The 18,479-nt window shown below is 33.9% G+C and overlaps 1 protein-coding gene across 1 annotated transcript in view; it reads right to left on the reverse strand.

Moving 5' to 3' along the window:
• LOC123710957 (Down syndrome cell adhesion molecule-like protein 1) overlaps positions 1-18,479 on the reverse strand; it is a 120,966-nt gene that overhangs the window by 17,334 nt on the left and 85,153 nt on the right. Inside the window, exons 6-22 of the mRNA XM_045663301.1 lie at positions 17,180-17,247; positions 16,489-16,574; positions 15,849-15,940; positions 15,308-15,462; positions 14,876-14,966; positions 12,444-12,662; positions 10,312-10,480; positions 9,866-10,001; positions 9,302-9,421; positions 8,027-8,203; positions 7,253-7,397; positions 5,653-5,801; positions 4,228-4,393; positions 3,136-3,275; positions 2,253-2,405; positions 1,368-1,458; positions 511-593 (exon numbers count right to left, since the gene is read on the reverse strand). Coding sequence (XP_045519257.1) covers positions 511-593; positions 1,368-1,458; positions 2,253-2,405; positions 3,136-3,275; positions 4,228-4,393; positions 5,653-5,801; positions 7,253-7,397; positions 8,027-8,203; positions 9,302-9,421; positions 9,866-10,001; positions 10,312-10,480; positions 12,444-12,662; positions 14,876-14,966; positions 15,308-15,462; positions 15,849-15,940; positions 16,489-16,574; positions 17,180-17,247 — 2,240 coding nt within the window. The remainder of the gene's footprint in view (positions 1-510; positions 594-1,367; positions 1,459-2,252; positions 2,406-3,135; positions 3,276-4,227; positions 4,394-5,652; positions 5,802-7,252; positions 7,398-8,026; positions 8,204-9,301; positions 9,422-9,865; positions 10,002-10,311; positions 10,481-12,443; positions 12,663-14,875; positions 14,967-15,307; positions 15,463-15,848; positions 15,941-16,488; positions 16,575-17,179; positions 17,248-18,479) is intronic.

Consider the following 18,479-nt stretch of genomic DNA (forward strand, 5'->3'; position numbering starts at 1 on the left):
GTACAAGTATTTTCTTGTATTTTTTAGGCATACACATTGTTTTAGAATGTATATATAAATAAATAAAAATATGTTGCTAGTATATTACAAAAAAAAAAAAATTAATTGAAAAAGACATGAGGTATGTAACCTAATATTAGTTAAGTAACATTATATTATAGTTAATAGTTAGAAGCGCAAACCAAATGTTACCAATCATCGCACACTTGAAGCCAAAATGAGCCCTTTAGTTTTTCCTACACTTATAAATTGTGACATAACATTCTCGTTTCCGATAATATCCAATAGGTCCGCCTACACCTATATTCTTTATAGGTAACAGAAGTGTGACATAGATTTAAAAATCCCTCAAATAAGCAGACTTAGTTTTTTGGTCACTTAAGAGTCGCAAGTTTTGTGTTAGTTTACAACAACAGCGACCGCTAACTCACAATATGTGAAAAATATTTACTTGAATTAAAACCTCAGGGTTAGTGACTGAGGCATTAACATTTATTTTAGATAATTTACCTCCTTCTCGAGTGGTTTGATACACAGCCAACGAAAATGGTCCATTCCCAGCTGAGTTAAAAGCACTTATAGATACAGCATATCTATAACAAAAGGAGACATGTATATGCCATCATATGGGACAATAGAAGCTGACCATAAAATAAATTTACTTATTTATATTAACATGCCGTTTTCCTAATGAGATAGGCGAGACAACGGATCTCCAATTGCTACGACCCTGACAAACCTATCACGCTTTTATGATATTCACCATCCATGCTCGTCGGTTGTGGTTGCTTCTAGTATCTCAGGATTTGGTTCAGGTACGAATAACAACCAACCCGATCTCACCATCCACGGTTGTCTACCTTACTTCTTAACTGCTTCTCTTTCATCTGTTCTACACGACCAAACCACCAAAGCATTCCCTTTCGTATCCTTTTCTTCTCTTTTAACCCACACTGCTCACATCTCCCCATCACGCAATCACATCACAAATACTTCTTAATGCTCTCATTTTCACGGCATTTCACACAAAATTCACTCCCGTATTATAACGTATATCGAAATTTCCTTTGAGATTCCCAGCTTTCATTCGTGTTTATCATGGTCATACTTTCTATAAAATGTATGTTAAACCAATATGGTATAATGTATAAACATAAATGTTAATGTTTTGTATTTCTCGTTGTGTATCCTTTTCTAATCTAAATCTAATTAACATTACATTATATTTTTAATCCGATTTTCTTGATTTTTGAAAGTCTTAGTTGTATATACTTTTATGTTTTTATTAATGTAGAGATATCAACATACAGATACATAGTGTATAATAATAGTATTTTATTTGTTATTTAGATAAATCATAGTATTACCTAGTATTTTTCAAAAGACCACTTATTAGCGTTTCCTGTTTTCCTTTCCTAGAGGTCACTTTCACCATTTTAGTTTGTGTGTCATTAGGTACTGAAAATAGTTAAAACATCTTGAAAAACATAACAATAATACATTGTGATATACACCTAAAAAATCGTAATTTACTTATAAATTAAGTATTTAATGAAAAAAGAACACAATAATTATTTCTGATTCAAAGCAAAAAGGTCTGTATCATTGTGCACTTCGAAATAAACACGTTTTTGTCGTAATAAATTTGAATACATTATTGAACTAGGGTAAAACTTAACAAAAAAGCTATGACGTTTTCATCGTGCAATTGTTTCGTGATAATTTGTTAATCAAATGCCTATTTGATTAACACATGATCCGTAACTAACAAAGTAGGTGATCAGGCTTCTGTGCCTGACACACTCCGTCGACTTTTTGGGTTTTTACAACAAGCCAAGCCGGTTGTTTCTTCACCGTAGGAGGTAATGTAAATGCGCACATAGATAGAAAATCCATTGGTGCACAGCCGGGGATCGAACCTACGACCTCAGAGATGAGAGTCGCACGCTGAAGCCACTAGGCCAACACTGCTCAACTGTATAAACGTTTAAGTTTTTATATAATTGATGATGTTACGATTAAAAATCTAATCTAATGAAATGAATTAAACAATTAATTACTTAACTAATTGTTATATTTTGATCGAATAATCTTTGCTTTGACTGAACTGTAAATTTTACTTTTATAAACCTAGTAGTACCTTGCCGTAGTATTGTAATTCTTCTAATTGGGGTTTCTGTGTTAACCGCATTTTTACCGAATGGAATTCTAGAATGTCGAACATCATCCAGGTCTAAGTATAAAAAATATACCTGTTTCCCCTGCAATCCTTGGCACGGCCTTCACATGGTAGCCCTGCAGGGGACCATTGTGGGAATCCCTTGGTGGAGGCAACCAAGTTATGAGTAGCTCCCCTGGATTGTCGGTTTGTTGGACTTGTACACTCAGGGGACTTAAAGCTGGGGCTGTTAAGAGATAATAATAAAAACTATATATATTTCTCTATAATTATTGCTGTTTTGTGTGTTTCTATGTGTGTATTTTGTTAGTAATGTTATGTCTATGTCTAAATATTTGTCGACCTCCATCGGGACCTTTGTAGAGGAAGTCTCCATTATAATCAAACAGAACACGAACAAAGGCTCCACCAACACGTGAATGTCGAGGCTATTTAACTTCTTGACACCAGGGGGTTAGTTAGAAGATTGAAATGGACATATATATAAAAGAAAAAAATATGAATAAATATAGTGGAAAATAATAGTAGGTACACAAGAACAGAGAGTCTTCCTCTTAATAGAGACTGTATGTAAGTAGTGATATTGAACAGTTTCTTATATTAAAAATCCTTATTAGTCCTTATTAGTTTTAAATTACTTATTAGTAAGTCTAAATTAGGCTAGATCGTAATATTCCATGCCTTTACGGATGGATGATTTATATAAAAATGTTTGTTACATAGTAAATTTAACCTAATTGTATTTGTATATATTTCCACCATAAATGTCTTTAAATTATATTAGAAAAGAATCAGTCATGCTTAAGTAGTACTTAATTTTTATATTGACATTTCTAAGTCTGAGTGTGAAACTATTCAACTCGTGACTGACAGTTTATAAAATATTTTAATAAACTTTTTAATTATGCTATTTTTTTATGGTTACGAAGAGAATTCAAAGGAACATAAATTTGTACCTTCTTGTAGTGTGGTGAAGTGAACAGGCATCGTGTAAGGGCTGAGATCAACCATATTTCCTGATGATACTCTCACTCTGTACTCGGAGGCTGGTTGTAATTCACGTAGCTCTATACTTTGACGAATGTCCATGTCATGTCTGAAATTATAATATTTTGTTTTATAATGTGCCTTGGCCAGAGTTCGTCAATTTTAATTAAAATATTTGGTATTTCACAACATCGATTGAGCCTCAATACTATAATTCTGTTGCATTTAATATTTATTTTAAATAAGATGTTTTTAAGCGAATACGAATCCTCAAACATGTTATCTCGAGTCATATAAAAATGAAGAAAGAGGAATTTTTAAACACTGCAAAATATTGCCTATGACAGAAAATGTCTTCTAGTCGAGCACTTTTTCCGAGATGACATAAAAAAACAAGAGGAGCATGATGTAAAGACTCGAGCGGTAACGCGATTCTCTGTACATCGAGAGCAGACAACGTATATGGCGAGAGAACGTTGAGCTATTTGCTACCGCGGCTAAGAAATGTTTTACTCAATCAGATATTAGATAGCCTAACGCTAACCAACATAAACAGTAAATTAAAAAACTACTTTTATATGCAATGGTCGCGCTCCTAAACAAGACTGCTATGGTTACATTAATACAAACCACAGCGGTTTTCTAATGTAACATATTCTGATCATATTAGCATACAAGCGGGTAATGGCATTAATGCACTTGTTAGGAGCCACTTGGAATGTAACTCTATGATTTGGGCCCCACAAGAAAAGATATTGTATCCAAGTAATGTATCGAACTTTGTTTGTCTTGGGTATGGTGGGATACAACAAGTTAGAGGTAAGGAGGGACCTTACCTCTAACTATCACATTATCACATTATATGTTTTTAAGGTCCTTACAGGTAATATTAATAATATAATGCAAAAATGTTGCATTATTTATAATTATGTTTTTAGTTAAGTTTTCTATTGTATTAGTATTAAGTTACTGTAAAAATAGGAAATAAATAAATATTAAGGCGAAACCAAGTTGGCAGGGGCTAGGTTTCCTTATTGTACCAATAGAACAATATGACATACCGTGTTATGTTCATGGTCTTAGCCGTATCCCATCCGTTGAAGTGGTTTGTAGTATACTGCACGTTATAATACTGAACATGAGCGACTATGGTGTCGCGCCACGACAGTTTCACTGATGAGCTGGACACGGAATCAACTTGAAGGTCTAGAGGGGGTGTAGGGGGCTCTGAAAATGTTAAGTATAATGCTTGTGTGATTAATTTTGTTTTTAATATTCTATTTTTAAGCTTATTGATTAAAAAATGAATAAGTCAGTGGCGCTACAACTTTTTGAGGTCTCAGATTTATGTATCTGTTTCATGATAATTTGTCTATAGGCAAGCTGTGCTTGACACACGCCGCCGGTGGGTCTAAGGCAACGTTTCCTCACGATTGTTTCCTTCGACATTCGAGCGAATGTTAAATCCGCGCATAGAATGTCCATTGGTGCACAGCCGGGGATCAAACCTACCATCGGAATACAAAATAGCATACCAAATACTTACAATTACGTTACATTTTGTCTATTATTCAAAATTGCCTAAACGTATTTAGCCAATATTTTACATATATGTCCAATAAATAAATAATTACTTTTTAAGTGCGGGTAACACAACTAATACAATGATGGTATTTGAGAAAACCTACTTTTGTAGCACGGACATTGTGTATTTAGAAATGCGCTAAGTACTAAGACTAAACTGTGACTATCGTTTTTTGCATAGTAAAGGGGGCAAACGCTCCTGTCCCAAAAAAGGTTATCATTTCAGTCTTGTCTGGCTGGCCTTTGGTAGAGTATACTCATTATTTAAAGAATTGAACGTATCTCCCAGCGGAGAACTGTCACCGAGAGTCTAGTTCACCGTTAGCTAGTTCGAAAAGTATCACAGCTGTAGAGAAAGTTATATTATCTGTATTTATTTTCCGAAGGGTTTTTGCAGAAATGACTCACTGTGTCCTCTATTTTCGCGGATTGTTTGTCTTGGGGTTTTAATTTGGATATTATCCCAGGTGTTTGATAATTTTAGGCCGTCTTCTCTATTGAAATTGGGGTGTTTTATTTTTATTTCAATGGCTTCGCGTACCAATCTTGGGAAGCATCTTTTTTCTTTCGCAAGTACTTTCGGTTGGTCAAAGCGTATGTTGTGATTAGGCCTATCTAGTGTGTGTTCACAGACTGATGATTTTGTGTGTCGTCTATGTCTTATGTCTGCAATGTGCTCTTTGAGTCTGCTGGACATATTGCGTTTAGTTTGCCCTATGTAAGACAGGCCACAGTCGCAATCTAGTTTGTGTATACCTGCATCGTGCAATGGGGTGTTACTTTTGATTGGTCTTAGGAAATGCTGAATCTTCTTGTAGAAATATCTTGTGAAGCGGACCGTGGAAGACTTCCAGTAATAGTGATTCGATATTACTAATTCTTAATTTAAAATATTTGCTTACCTAGAATTTTCACGTGAATCGTATAGGTTGATACTCCATAGGGGTTACTGGCTCTGCACTCATACTGTCCCCCATCTCTGCCCTCTACGTAGTTGATATTGATTGTGCTCTTAATGCCACTAGTCGAAGGACCTTCTGAGAGTGTGGCTCTGGAAGATGAAACAATCCTAAACAGCGCCATCTATAGAAAGTGCGCAGAAGTCAACGCCATCTTTGCCGAGTTTTTCATACTTTTTTAATACACCAAAAGATGGTGTCGTATACGAATTATTTCGAGCGATCTCAGTACTCAAATTCATTATTTATTCATTATATATTTAACAATTATTGTATTAATATTTCTGGTTGACAGGAAAAAACTGTGTTCAGATTGTGTCACCAACGCAGCAACTTCTTTTCTTTTTAAGATCAGGTATAGAATAAAATAATAATAACATAAATTATAAGGGATGTAACGGGCGGCCTTATTGCTAACAAGACATCACTTCCAGTAGTGTTAATAAATTTTTTTTTTTGCAAAAAGAGTCTTAATTTCAGATTGGTTTATTAATTAAAAACTCAGTCGTATAAAAATAGGCATGCAAATGTGAAATTAATTATTATAATGTCAAAACAATAATAATAATCCTAATAAAGAAAATAACTAAGGTTAAGTGCAAGAAGAACATATCCAAAAAAATAAAATTACAAATAACAGTGAAAAATGATACACTCACTTAATCTTAAAAAATAATAATAAAATAATCTAGCAACTAAAAACTAATCTACATGTAATACAAAAGAACAAGAAAATATATTACAAAAGTCACGATTAGGAGGTTACAGAGGTATGAGACCGAATTCCACAACTTTTTTCTTTGAAGACTTCATTATTAATTACATTTCGCAACAGCCAATGTATTTAAATTTTTTTTTTCATTTAGATATGTCTTTGAAATTCACCATGCCTCCTGCTGATGTCATGTGGAACATGGTGTGATGGTTGCAGCTCCTTACAAACGTTGTATAATACAAAAAAAACTTTGCCAGTTCTTCTCTTCCGTCCTACGCCCTTGATTTGAGAACTGGCAGTAAATGTAAAATTAGAGGCATTTAATGTATACTTCCTTTTTATTAACTTTCATAAGTGTACATTCTGTTATCTATATGAATAAATTATTTTTGACTTTGACTTTGAAAATTGTGGTAATTTTATATTTATTATTCTGTACAATTATGAAATGTTTTAAACTGGTTTCTTTCATACATCTATACCGTGGCTTGAAAGAGGTGCGGTCCTGAATTTGATTCCAAAAAATTACTTTTCGGCATAGAACAATAACAAAATCACGCAGTTTTCGGTATTATTATCTCTGGTATCTGTTATTAATAATGGCTTTGTTATTCTTCCTTTATATTAAATATTTATTATAACGATCAATAAATCTTAGAACTCATAATTTAGAATTTAGTATGAATGTCTACTTTGTTATATTTTTTGTATAAATAGGTAAAACTGTGCTTTATGTTTATGTTTGAATGTGTATTCCGTTTTTGTGTATAATGTAATTGTTTAATGAGTAGCTGTAGGAATACTTTAATAAAATAAATAAGTTATTACCTGGAAGTAGACAATTCAATAAGGTTGCCATTTAAAGTCCACTTTATTCTTATGGGACTATCGCCCAGCGGCTTACATGTGAGCGTGAGCGGCATCCCTACTTTAGTAGTAAAATTGGTGCCCATTGATTCAAAGTGGACTGGTTCTGAAAATAACACATTAAGAATTCTTTTCAATCTCCTTAAATCATTGTTATATAGAACACCTGGGTCACCTGATGTTAAGTGTTACCGCCGCCGATCGATACTCAATGCCAGAAGGCTCGCGATTGCTTTGCCGGCCTTTTTAGAATTGGTAAACTCTTTTCGTGCAGGACCCTAAGTCGAATTTGTTTCCAAATAATTTAGTGGTGGTTCCATTGTGGAACGACCGGACGTTGAGGTGATACGGGTGGAATTTCGTATTATGGCTTTCTTTCATGAAACTTAGGCCAATAACTTCTTTGAACTCTGGGAGAGTTCCAGAGTTAGTGTAGAATTTGTTGGATGAAATCTAAATATTATATATGAAATTTCAAAGATATCTCATTACTTGGCGATTAAAGAGAGTGGCGGGAAGTTTCTTGCCAGTTCTTTTTGCCCGCTCTACGCCCTGACTTGCGAACTGGTTGTAAATGTAAATTTACAATTAATGTAACTTCTTTTTGAGGTTCATAAGTATACTTGTTTACAAAATAAAGATATTTTCACTATAAATATGACACAATTTCATTAAAAGTATACCCATTAAACGCGTTTTGAATCCTTAAAAAGTCCTTTTACATAAAACACTTACTATTAACACTAATCCACAGATTATTACTCAAAGCCTCCCCAACTCCATTATCAGCATGACAGGCGTACAGTCCTTCATCAGCGAGCGACACTACTTCAATAATAAGAGTTCCGTTGGGGTAACTGCTGACACCTCCTCCAGCCAGATCCAACACTGGTCGCCAAATTCCCAGAGTTGCTGAAATAATGTATTAATATCTTATTACAAATAAAATAAAGTTGTGTTGCTGGAATCATTAAAGGCCTCAGATTTCTAAATCTGTGTCATGATCATCCTGACAATGATACTTTTTGACATACAACACCTTTTGTCTCCAGTCACCTTGACCACGCACGCTGTAAAGCACGCGAAACATCGGGAGAAATTTAAAATTATGTAAATAATTATAAGTTTATAATAATATAATTAGCTTTAATCCGGTTTAAAAATTGTTTTCTTTCATTCTGACAATGTTTTCCTTCACCATACGAGCAAATTTAAAACCCACAAATAGAAGGAAATTCCATTGGCGCAGAGCCATGATCGAAGCTATGATCGCCATGAAAGTCGCACGCTGGAGCCACTAACTCAACATTGCTCTATATGGTCTTGTTTTGTACATAATACTGGCGAGCCCCGCGAGATCTCGCGAACTTCGCGACTTTCTCCTTAAAGTGATTTTACTTAGTCTACCTTTTTAGTAAATACCACAATACAATAAAAGCAACTTGGTACATTTTGCTTTGCTTTTTAGTTTTTCTATGAATTCTCTATATAAACCTCAGAATTCAAATCAAGTTTACAATTAACAAATACAGAATAGGGGTTGATCGGAGAGGGGTGAAAATTAAGGGTTCATTTAATGAAAATTCATGCTGTATCATAAAAAAGTAAAAACAAAAAAAAACTAAAGTTCTTCTCTTCCGTTCTACGCCTTTGATTTGAGAACTGGCAGTAAATGTAAAATTAGAAGAAGGAAGAACGGAGTCTTAACACCAGGCCCAGCATCCTTAAACGAACTTTATTTGCGAGTGCTTAGTTCTTTGTAAGTGGGGGCAAACCTGCAGGAGCCTCACCAAATGATAAGTGATACCCATGGACACTCACATTGCCAGAAGGGCTCGCAAGTGCATTGTCGGCCTTTTATTGGTACGCAAAGGGCGTACCATTTATTAATGATTAGTCAATTAGTTGAATTGCGTCGAAAATCTGCTGAGAATACGTTTGCCTTGTTCTATAAAATAAAAAAAATAACTTCCAATTATGATAGCGATACATTGTATAATTTTTACCTACCATCGCGTTTCATCCAATGTATTTGTGGTATGGGGTAGCCTTGTGCGTTGCAATACACAACGCCTCGTTGTCCTAACAACAGAGACGTATTGGTCGGTTCTTCCATCCACTTCGGGGCAACTGTAAGCACATAACAAATTTCTATTTTTCTTCCATATTTTAATTATTGAAGACATCAGACAAAGAAAGTTCAAAAAAAATATTATTACACCTTTGAATCTGAACTGAACTGAACTGAAACGTTAAAAATAACTTAGATTTAATCTATAATTGTCTATCAAAAATATTCCTCATGTTAGAATCACAAAAGATTGTCTTCAAAAATTCGTATTCATAAAATCTAAGTCAGTGATTATACTTAATCTTCAGTAATCTCTCGTCTCTTACACTTCAATTGAATTTACGCTATGATGAAAAGGGACAGGTGAGCACTTAGATTGGTTATTTTATATGAAATGAGAACAAGAACTCACTAGTATCAGTTCTTAAAGAGTACAATTATTTAATTTTTGACTAATTTGTATAAATTGAATGTAAATTTAACTTTTATAACTTCAGTATTACCATTTATATAGAGCTCTGTTGACTGATTCACTTTCCCAACGTGATTGGTGGCAATACAAGTATACTTTCCACAGTGCTCTAACGACACGCGCTTTATTATCAACACGCTGAACAGCTCCGAACTTCTTTCTGTTATCTGAAACCACAATAAGCGTAATTAGGTTTTAATAACCATCTCAATGCCCTCTAAACATTTTAAATTTATGAATGCTATCACCTACCCACACTAAACTGAAAGCCATATGAAATGTATTGTTTTCGTATGACAATAGAGGCCAAATCAATAGAGTCGAGAAAGCTATTTTACAGTACACTTTAAAGAGCCAATTTTGCAGAATATTTCTCTAATTTCACAATTATCAAATACATTTTTTTTATTAAATGCAGGTTATCAAATGGATTTGGATGAAATGGAGAATTTTAACGTAAGTCTAAAAACACCGTACCTTTAAGCTAGGAGGCATTTTCATACCATCCTTCAACCAGGAGAAGAAAATAGGTGGGTCTCCGCTTATAATATTACACGTTATTTGGACAATTTGTCCCTCCTTCAGTCCTGAACCAACTCGCAACTCGTCCAACTCTGGCGCTTCCACTACCTGTATTTCAAAGGACCTGGAAAAAGCTCTAATATTCAATTGCTAGCTTCTAATATTTATTTAATTAAATTCTAAACATTTTTATGAAACATTTAAGAATCTTGCTACAAATGCGCATTATTCATTTGATTAGTTCGGTTGTTTACTAATTGTTACGAATTGACTTGACCATTTCCCCGAAGTGGGATGGTCGAGTCGGAGTAGGTAAGTTGTGATTATAAAGGAGGTTGTGACACATGCGCACGGGCTATTCCTTTGTACAAGTTTGAAGTTATACAGTTCACGTAAAATCAGTGAAGTAAATTATAGTGAACTAAGTCATCATTGAAGTGTTTAATTTTCTACCCAAAGAACTAGATCAACTACCGCTAACACAATAATAATTTTTACTTAAAAAATACAATATTGAATACGTTCAATTTATGGTTTGAATTTTATTCGTGAATATCTTTTATATTGCGAGAATTTAACTAAAGTACTACTGATGTTTATTTATTTCCTCAGTCCCTTTTTTACAGTGACTTAATATTAATCCAATAGAAAACGTATAAAGATAACCTTAACCTGATCTAATTTAATACATTTTTTCTCACAGTGGTTGCCTGGAAGAGATCGCTCGAAAGCCTTTTTCCCTCCTTTCATGTATGTTAAATTGTAATGCAACGAAGTGGAAATAAATAATAATTGAACTAAAAACTAATTCTACACAAAACTTAAACCTTTTTATAAATAATGCAATTCTTGTTAATTCAGCCAGTGCAACTATATGTTATGTATGTACAACTATATGTGTGCAAATATATCCGTCTCACAAGCAATAATATTCAGAATGCGCAAGACACGCATAAATGACACTTCTCTGAATAAATTTGTACGAGCTCAGTGCCTCGAGCAGGCTATGGCGACCGCTTATCACGCCGAGTGATTATTTGGCACACACACAGCCCTAGTCTCTCCAACAATTTCAACCTTATAAAAATACAATATGGTAGTAAGGTCCCTCTTTACCTCGTAAGTTATTGAATCCAAAAACAAAAAAAGTTTGGATACATTACTGGGCAAAATGCTTACACTCCATACAACCTCATGTAAATATTAGGTCCTTACATATGAAATTGGCGTTTTGTCGTTCTTGCCACTTTGACCTCAAATACCTCCTCTTTGGTTAGGAATTTCAAATTCAAATTTGTTTAGCTATTTACTCATGTATTTGTGCTTCGATGTCCGTCATTTATTTGTTTTTTTCTGTTTGCGTCACTCATTTTACAAAATGGAAAACTTAAAGTATCGCATTATTTACGAGTACGAGTTCCGCCGTGGCACTAGTGCTGCGGAAACGACTCGAAGGGTGAATGATGTGAATGGCGACAAGTTTTTTTAGATTAGACGTTTTCGTAAGCAACTCTTTTAAAGCCCAAACAGCTGTGATGTGGACAAAATTATTGAATTTGTTTTCATTTTTGCAATTTTGTTTTGTTTGCAAACAAATAAAAACAAGCATACAAAAATACCTAATACATAACATAGTAATTTAAGAAGGATTTACACCAATTATTATGATTAGAAGTCACAACTTTTGGATGTACGCGCGTACACTCCAACTTGGTTAGCGAGGCGCAACCGAGCGATACATATAATAAAATTTATCGAGGTAGACCTATTTGTTTCTTGTCTGGCTAACTTCACAAGAACTTATATTATATATTTATATGTATTTTTACATTACAATTATCGCTGTAGGTATTATTTACATTTATACAAAAACATAATACATAAAAATTATTCGGTATGCAACGGGCGGTCTAATCGTTACCGATTTCACAGTTACCAAGCGATCACTTACATGCAACCCTTGTAAGGGAAAAAAATAAATGTGATGGATAAAGTGCTTCTATCTATAGTAAAGATAGAATAATGAAGTCGCAAATAAATACATTTCATGATCGGAATTTATATATTTAGAAGAAATAAAAAATCACCGTCTAGCCATTTCTCCCGAGGGACTATATACAATGCAAGTATACATATCCCCATTCTCCTCTTTGAGTATCCGAGGTATGTTGAGTACCCCGTCTTCGCTCGCGTCCAAAATCTGCCGTTTTCTCCGTATTTTCTTCATGTTGGTACGCCTGTATCTGCTATGTTGTGGCAGTACTGCGCTCGAGATTTTCTTTCCCTTGTACTCCCATTCCAGTTTACTGAAATATCATGATTACTGTAATAAAAACTATAAACTATTTATTTACATACCCCTGTACTTGAGAGCGATGCAAGTTGCATTTTAATTGTTAGTTAAAAATCAAATTTTAACTAACAATTAAAATGCAACTTATTCATACTATGAAGAAAAATATTATGACGTGAATTAGACCGAAAAATCCAGATCTTTCTAGCAACTACAAGAAATGAAACATAAACTATCAAATATAATAAACAAGCACTTATATTATTATGAAGACGTAACTTGCTTACATACGGGTTTATTTATTACAATATAGTACAAAGTGCACAATCGTATTTACAATGACATTTTCTGTATAACACACATTTGATAGTCAAAAAATAAGCATGTTTTGTTGAGAAGTAATTATATTGGAAATAATTATAATTTTATAATATTACAAATAGCTTTAATCCGGTTAAAAAAAATGTTTTCTTTCAATGTGTAAAAGCTATGTTAACCAAAGACAATACTATGTAAATATATGACAAGGACACAATTATATTAACAGTATTAGCTTCAACACTGTAATCTTAGTATCGATTCCCGGCTGTGCACCAATGGACTTTCTATGTTTGCATTAAACACTCGATCGTACGGTGACAGAAGACATCGAGAGGAAACTGGCATGCTCGGCTTAGACCCAATAAGTTGAAGGGGTGTGTCAGGCACAGACCTGATCATTTACTTGCCTATTAGATGTATTTGTAACTGTATTTATTTTATAATCATAAAAGAAATACAGAAATCTAAGGCCCCCACTTTAAAACTTGTAGCGCCACTGATTTTTATCTATTTGACAGTTAAAACTAATAATTTAAATATCATATTAAACAAATGCGTGCTTAAATTGCTGTAGGGCTCATTCAGCAGATTCTGCTGAGAAGTGTATATATGTCAAAGTAAATTTCATATTAAAATATATGTACATATAAATCTGTTGTATATATTAATGTTACACACAGAAAAATTCTTTGTGCAAAAAGCGCAAGAAAATTACTTTTAATGATCCTCGGAACTGTTTGAGGAAAAATACCAATTTGTACGTTGATAAAAGCTCTTGTACAGGTAAACTAGAAAGTTTATAGCTCCTCTCAGCGTATAGTCAGCGGAGCCAAATAGGTCGAATATAACTATAAATTGGAACAGGTATCAGAATGGTATGCCAAATTATTTTCTAAACGTTGTATTGAAACAATTTTAGTTTTAATTATTTATCAAAAAAGTCCTAACTGGTACGAGTCTAAGGACGGCAAATGCTTACTCAGAGTAATAACCTACCCATACGAGATGTGATAGAATCTATTAACGAAAATCTCCCTGATACTGGCTTGCATCTTGCTCAGCCAATGATCGCCTGTTGTCAAAAAATAGATCTGTGCTGCCACCACCTTTTTAGGTGTGGCTCAGATTTCTGAATCTCCTTCATGTTCATTTGTCAATCTTAAAGGCATGTAGGTGACCTAATTAAATCAAATGCACAACGGCCACGGAGGAGGCGGAAAGTAATAAACTGCTCAAATATCCAACATTTTGGTATTTCGACCAAGTTTGATATTATTCCCTTTAGAGACTCTGGAGCCTATTATAGACTATTAAATATTTAAGTTGGCGCCTTGTAGATAGTACTGGTGACTATAGAGCTGGTGCTTTCCTCATCAACGAATACGTGGACGACGTGTGTCAGGCACAGGAGGCTGACCACCTGACAAATGATTATGCAACACAAATCTGAGGCTTAGACCTAACAAGGTTGTAGTGACACTGATTTATTTTTAACTTTTAACGTATAATTAATTAATAAGCGTAATATGTTTGTATTAGTATATTTTCTTATGAATAGTGTAATGTTAAGAAAACACTTTTTAAACGGATTGAAGCTATTTATATTATTATAAACATATAATTATTTACATCATTTTAATTTTTTCCGATGTTTCGCGTTCTTTACAGCGTGCGTGGTCGCACGCTGTAAAGCACGCGAAACGTAGGTAAAAAAATTCAATTTAAAATAATGTAAATAATTATAAGTTTATAATAATAATGCATAGCTTCAATCCGTTTAAAAAGTGTTTTCTTAATGTGTAAGAGCTATGTTAACAAAAGACAAGACTATGGTGTAATGTGTATAATTCTTATTGAGAAATAAATGTCTTAAACCGTTATATAGATTTTTAAGGCTATACAAACCTTATGGGATATCCGTAATAAGGACATTTTAGTTTGAGGCCGTCTCCACTCTGCACCTTTATTGGGGGAAGTGTTCTAATATACGGTGGACCTGTAACGAAATAACAGCGTTCAAACACACATTAAAATATAATTTTATTATTTACTATCTTTACTAACTTTAAAACAAACTATTTACTATCTAGATTTTTTATGCGTTTCAGCCTTTTAACGTCCACTGCTGGATATAGATCTCTCCCCTAAACTTCCAGTACGAGCGGTTCCCTGCGCTTTGCCCACACATTCTTCCAACCTCATCAGGTCATGTATCCACATAGTAGGATTTCGTCGAATGCTTCGCAATATTCTATATTTGTTTATTATGACAAACAGTCAGTTTAAAAAAATCGTTAATGAAACGAACACAAAAACAAAACATTGTTTTCTACTAACCGTAAACATCAATTCTAGCTGAGTGCCGTAAAGAGGAGTCGCTCTCATACGCAACGCAAGAGTATAGGCCTCCATCCTCAACACGAGACCTCGATATATTGAGATGGGATATCACGCCCACTCCTGATGACGACATCATTTGACCTAAAATGTATCTGTAAGTAGAAAATTGATATTTTTAGAATATATTTCTGAACATAATGAGTTTTAGTGGCTTCAGCGTGTGATCTCAGTGTCTCTCAGTGTCAGATCGTAGGTTCGATCCTTTGCACCAATGGACTTTCTTTCTATTTACGCAGTTAACATTATCTTAAATGCTGAAGGAAAATGTAAAGAAATCGGCTTGCTTTATACCCAAAAATAAAAAGTCAACGGCGTGTGTCAGGTCACATATTAGATTGACAAATGAAGCAGATTCAGAAATCTGAGCCACACCTAAAACAGTAGCAGCACTGATCCATTTTTTAATATAGTTATTTGAAAAATAATTTTAATATTTGACAATTACATAGAAGATGTAATATAGCAAAATTTAAAATACCTTGAGTCAGTATTAGTTGAAACTACGACACCATCTCTTTCCCATATAAACCTCGGTGGCCTGTCACCAGTTGCTGTACAGTGTAGACTTATCTGGAAGTACCGAAAGCTTCATTGATCAGGCGGAACGTTGTTGGATCTATTGTGATGATAGAAGTATTAAACAACTTCCAATAATAAAACAAATTCTGAAGTGTATGGTGTTAATAGTTTTATTTTTAAAATGTATAAGCCTTAGGAGTCTTAACGATTTTTTTGAGAGTTTTTTTATTTAATTTTTGTATGTAACAGGTTTACCGAGAGGTTTACCTTCACCTACAGAGGAGTTCTTACAGAATGAAGAATAATAGTTGAATAGTAAGGTTAAGGAAAAAATAGAAGTAAATTTAGGATACAAACTTAATTACTAACAAAACTATAACTGTATGTAAGTAAACTAACTAAATCTAAATTCTTCTTTTAAGAATTGAAAGCCTTTTATTTTATTATCTAACAGGTGGCAAACGGGAAGGAGGCTTAACTGATGTTAAGTGATACGGTACGGTAGTATCCATACACTTCCAATGCCAGAAGGCTCGCGAGTGCATGGCTTGCTTTTTAAAAATCGTTATACTTAAAGGTAGTTAAAAGTGTGTACTCACATCTTCGCCTGGTGTTACAATTTTGTCACCAAAATGCTGTGTAATCATAATGTTGCCAGACCCAAGATCTCTTTTTATTCTTACACCTGCGAAAATTATTACACTTACTGCAGCTTAACAGTGTTTTGAAGATTGGTGACTGAATGGTTCTCGTTTTTTCTACAAGTTGGAGACGTTTTCAGCAAGCAAATGACATTTGTGACCATTTCTAGAGAGGCTTTATCATTCTATTTCGAATTGTATAAGGTTTAGCATATTTTCAGGAGTCTGCCTGTGTCAGCGACCAGGTTATTTAGTTTTGATGAGTGTGATTTCGAGAGATTTGCATCGAAGAGCTAAAGATAAAAATAGTAAAGAAAAGTGATACAGTACTGTGTGAAATGTGCGTAATTGAAGTGACAGTATTTTGTGCATTTGTTAAAGGGGTTTTCTACGTAATTTGTATGTTTTCACTGCAATTAAGTTTCTAACTGCTAATGTTAAAATAAACCCCAAAAGAGATTTACGGCGTATTGAATCCGATCCCCTAGTTCGTAACAGTAGTATATTCTTCACGTTAGTCTTAATTAGTAATCATTATAATTTAGCAGTAATAAACCCGCAACCAGCGCAGCAGTTCCAAGGTTGTAGCACGACCCTCGTAGGTGTGATTGCCAGGAGATTTTTACTAGATATAAGTATAGAATCGTACCATTTTTCCAGGACCGCGCGCTATTATACTTGTCTTCTTTTCTTCTAGTATTCTTGTGAAAATGCGACCTGAAATAATATAATGTATATTTATTAAAACCGTATATTATTGGGGTGTCTTCGATCCCTTTGAGGATGGGACGGGCTTTGGTATGGGTACTTGTGTAGAAACGTTAGCATACTCCCTCGGACAAGCTCAAAAGCTGGCGCGGCTCTGGGAGCAGACAGAAAATAATAAACCGTTCTAATATAAGTCTTCCAACTTTGTATTGTTCCCTTTAGAGTAGATACTCTCAGTTCAAGTATACAGGCGCTAATTAAATATTGAAGTAGACGCCGTACCGGTAACACCAGAGCTGGTGCTTTCCTTGCTGAACGAATAAGTAGTAATTATTATTACTATGTAGGTTAAGAATATTGAAAATACTGTATATTTGTGTGCTTAAATATCCTTATTGGAAATTGTTAGTGTTATATATTATTAGAATTGAATTATTACATATAATGTAATCTACATTCAAATAAGTGTCATTAATTATAAATTAAGCTACTATTTTTTACTATAAAAACAAACAAACCAGCTGTCCAATTCAACTTAGGGTCCTTCAAGAAAAGAGCGTACTAAATTTTGTAAAGCCGGCAACGCACATGCGAGCTTTCTGGCATTTTGAGTGTCTATGGGCGGCAGTATCACTAAGCATCAGGTGAGCCTCCTGCCCGTTTGCCTATTAGATAAAAAAAAACTTTATATCTTCAGTATCACGAAAACTTTCAGATAATTTCTGTAGAATTATTCCATATGTTAAATAAAAATATTTTATTTAATAGACAACAAACTTTAATCATTAAAAATGACCACAGATTTTATTCAGGAAGTTATTTCTTATCAAATTTTTTATTACACATAAATCTAGACCTGAAGAGATTGTAAAGTCATAAATTTAGTTGGTGGATTATGCACAGCCACGCACTGCTAATTTCATTAATCTGCCTAAATTTATGCATTGTTAAAACTAACTGTGTGTGTATGTAATTACATTGTTTTATTTTACTTTGGTTTGGACGGTCGCCAGTGCGTTGTTTCTCTTTTTGTTATTGACCGTCGCTTGTTTAACTCAAATATTTGTCGAGTTTAAATGTAAAAGTTTTAAGTGAGCATATATTGACTTTTAAAAACTTAAGTTGTCAATAAAATAAACGCTTAACGCTTTTTTGTTGTACTTATGCGATAAATGAATTTAATCATTATTTATATGGACTGTTGATTCCAGCTTTGATATAGGAGGTAGGATAAAAAAGCT

This window comes from Pieris brassicae, chromosome 6 (assembly GCF_905147105.1).
Source record: "Pieris brassicae chromosome 6, ilPieBrab1.1, whole genome shotgun sequence".
In the NCBI taxonomy this organism is placed as follows: Eukaryota; Metazoa; Arthropoda; class Insecta; order Lepidoptera; family Pieridae; genus Pieris; species Pieris brassicae.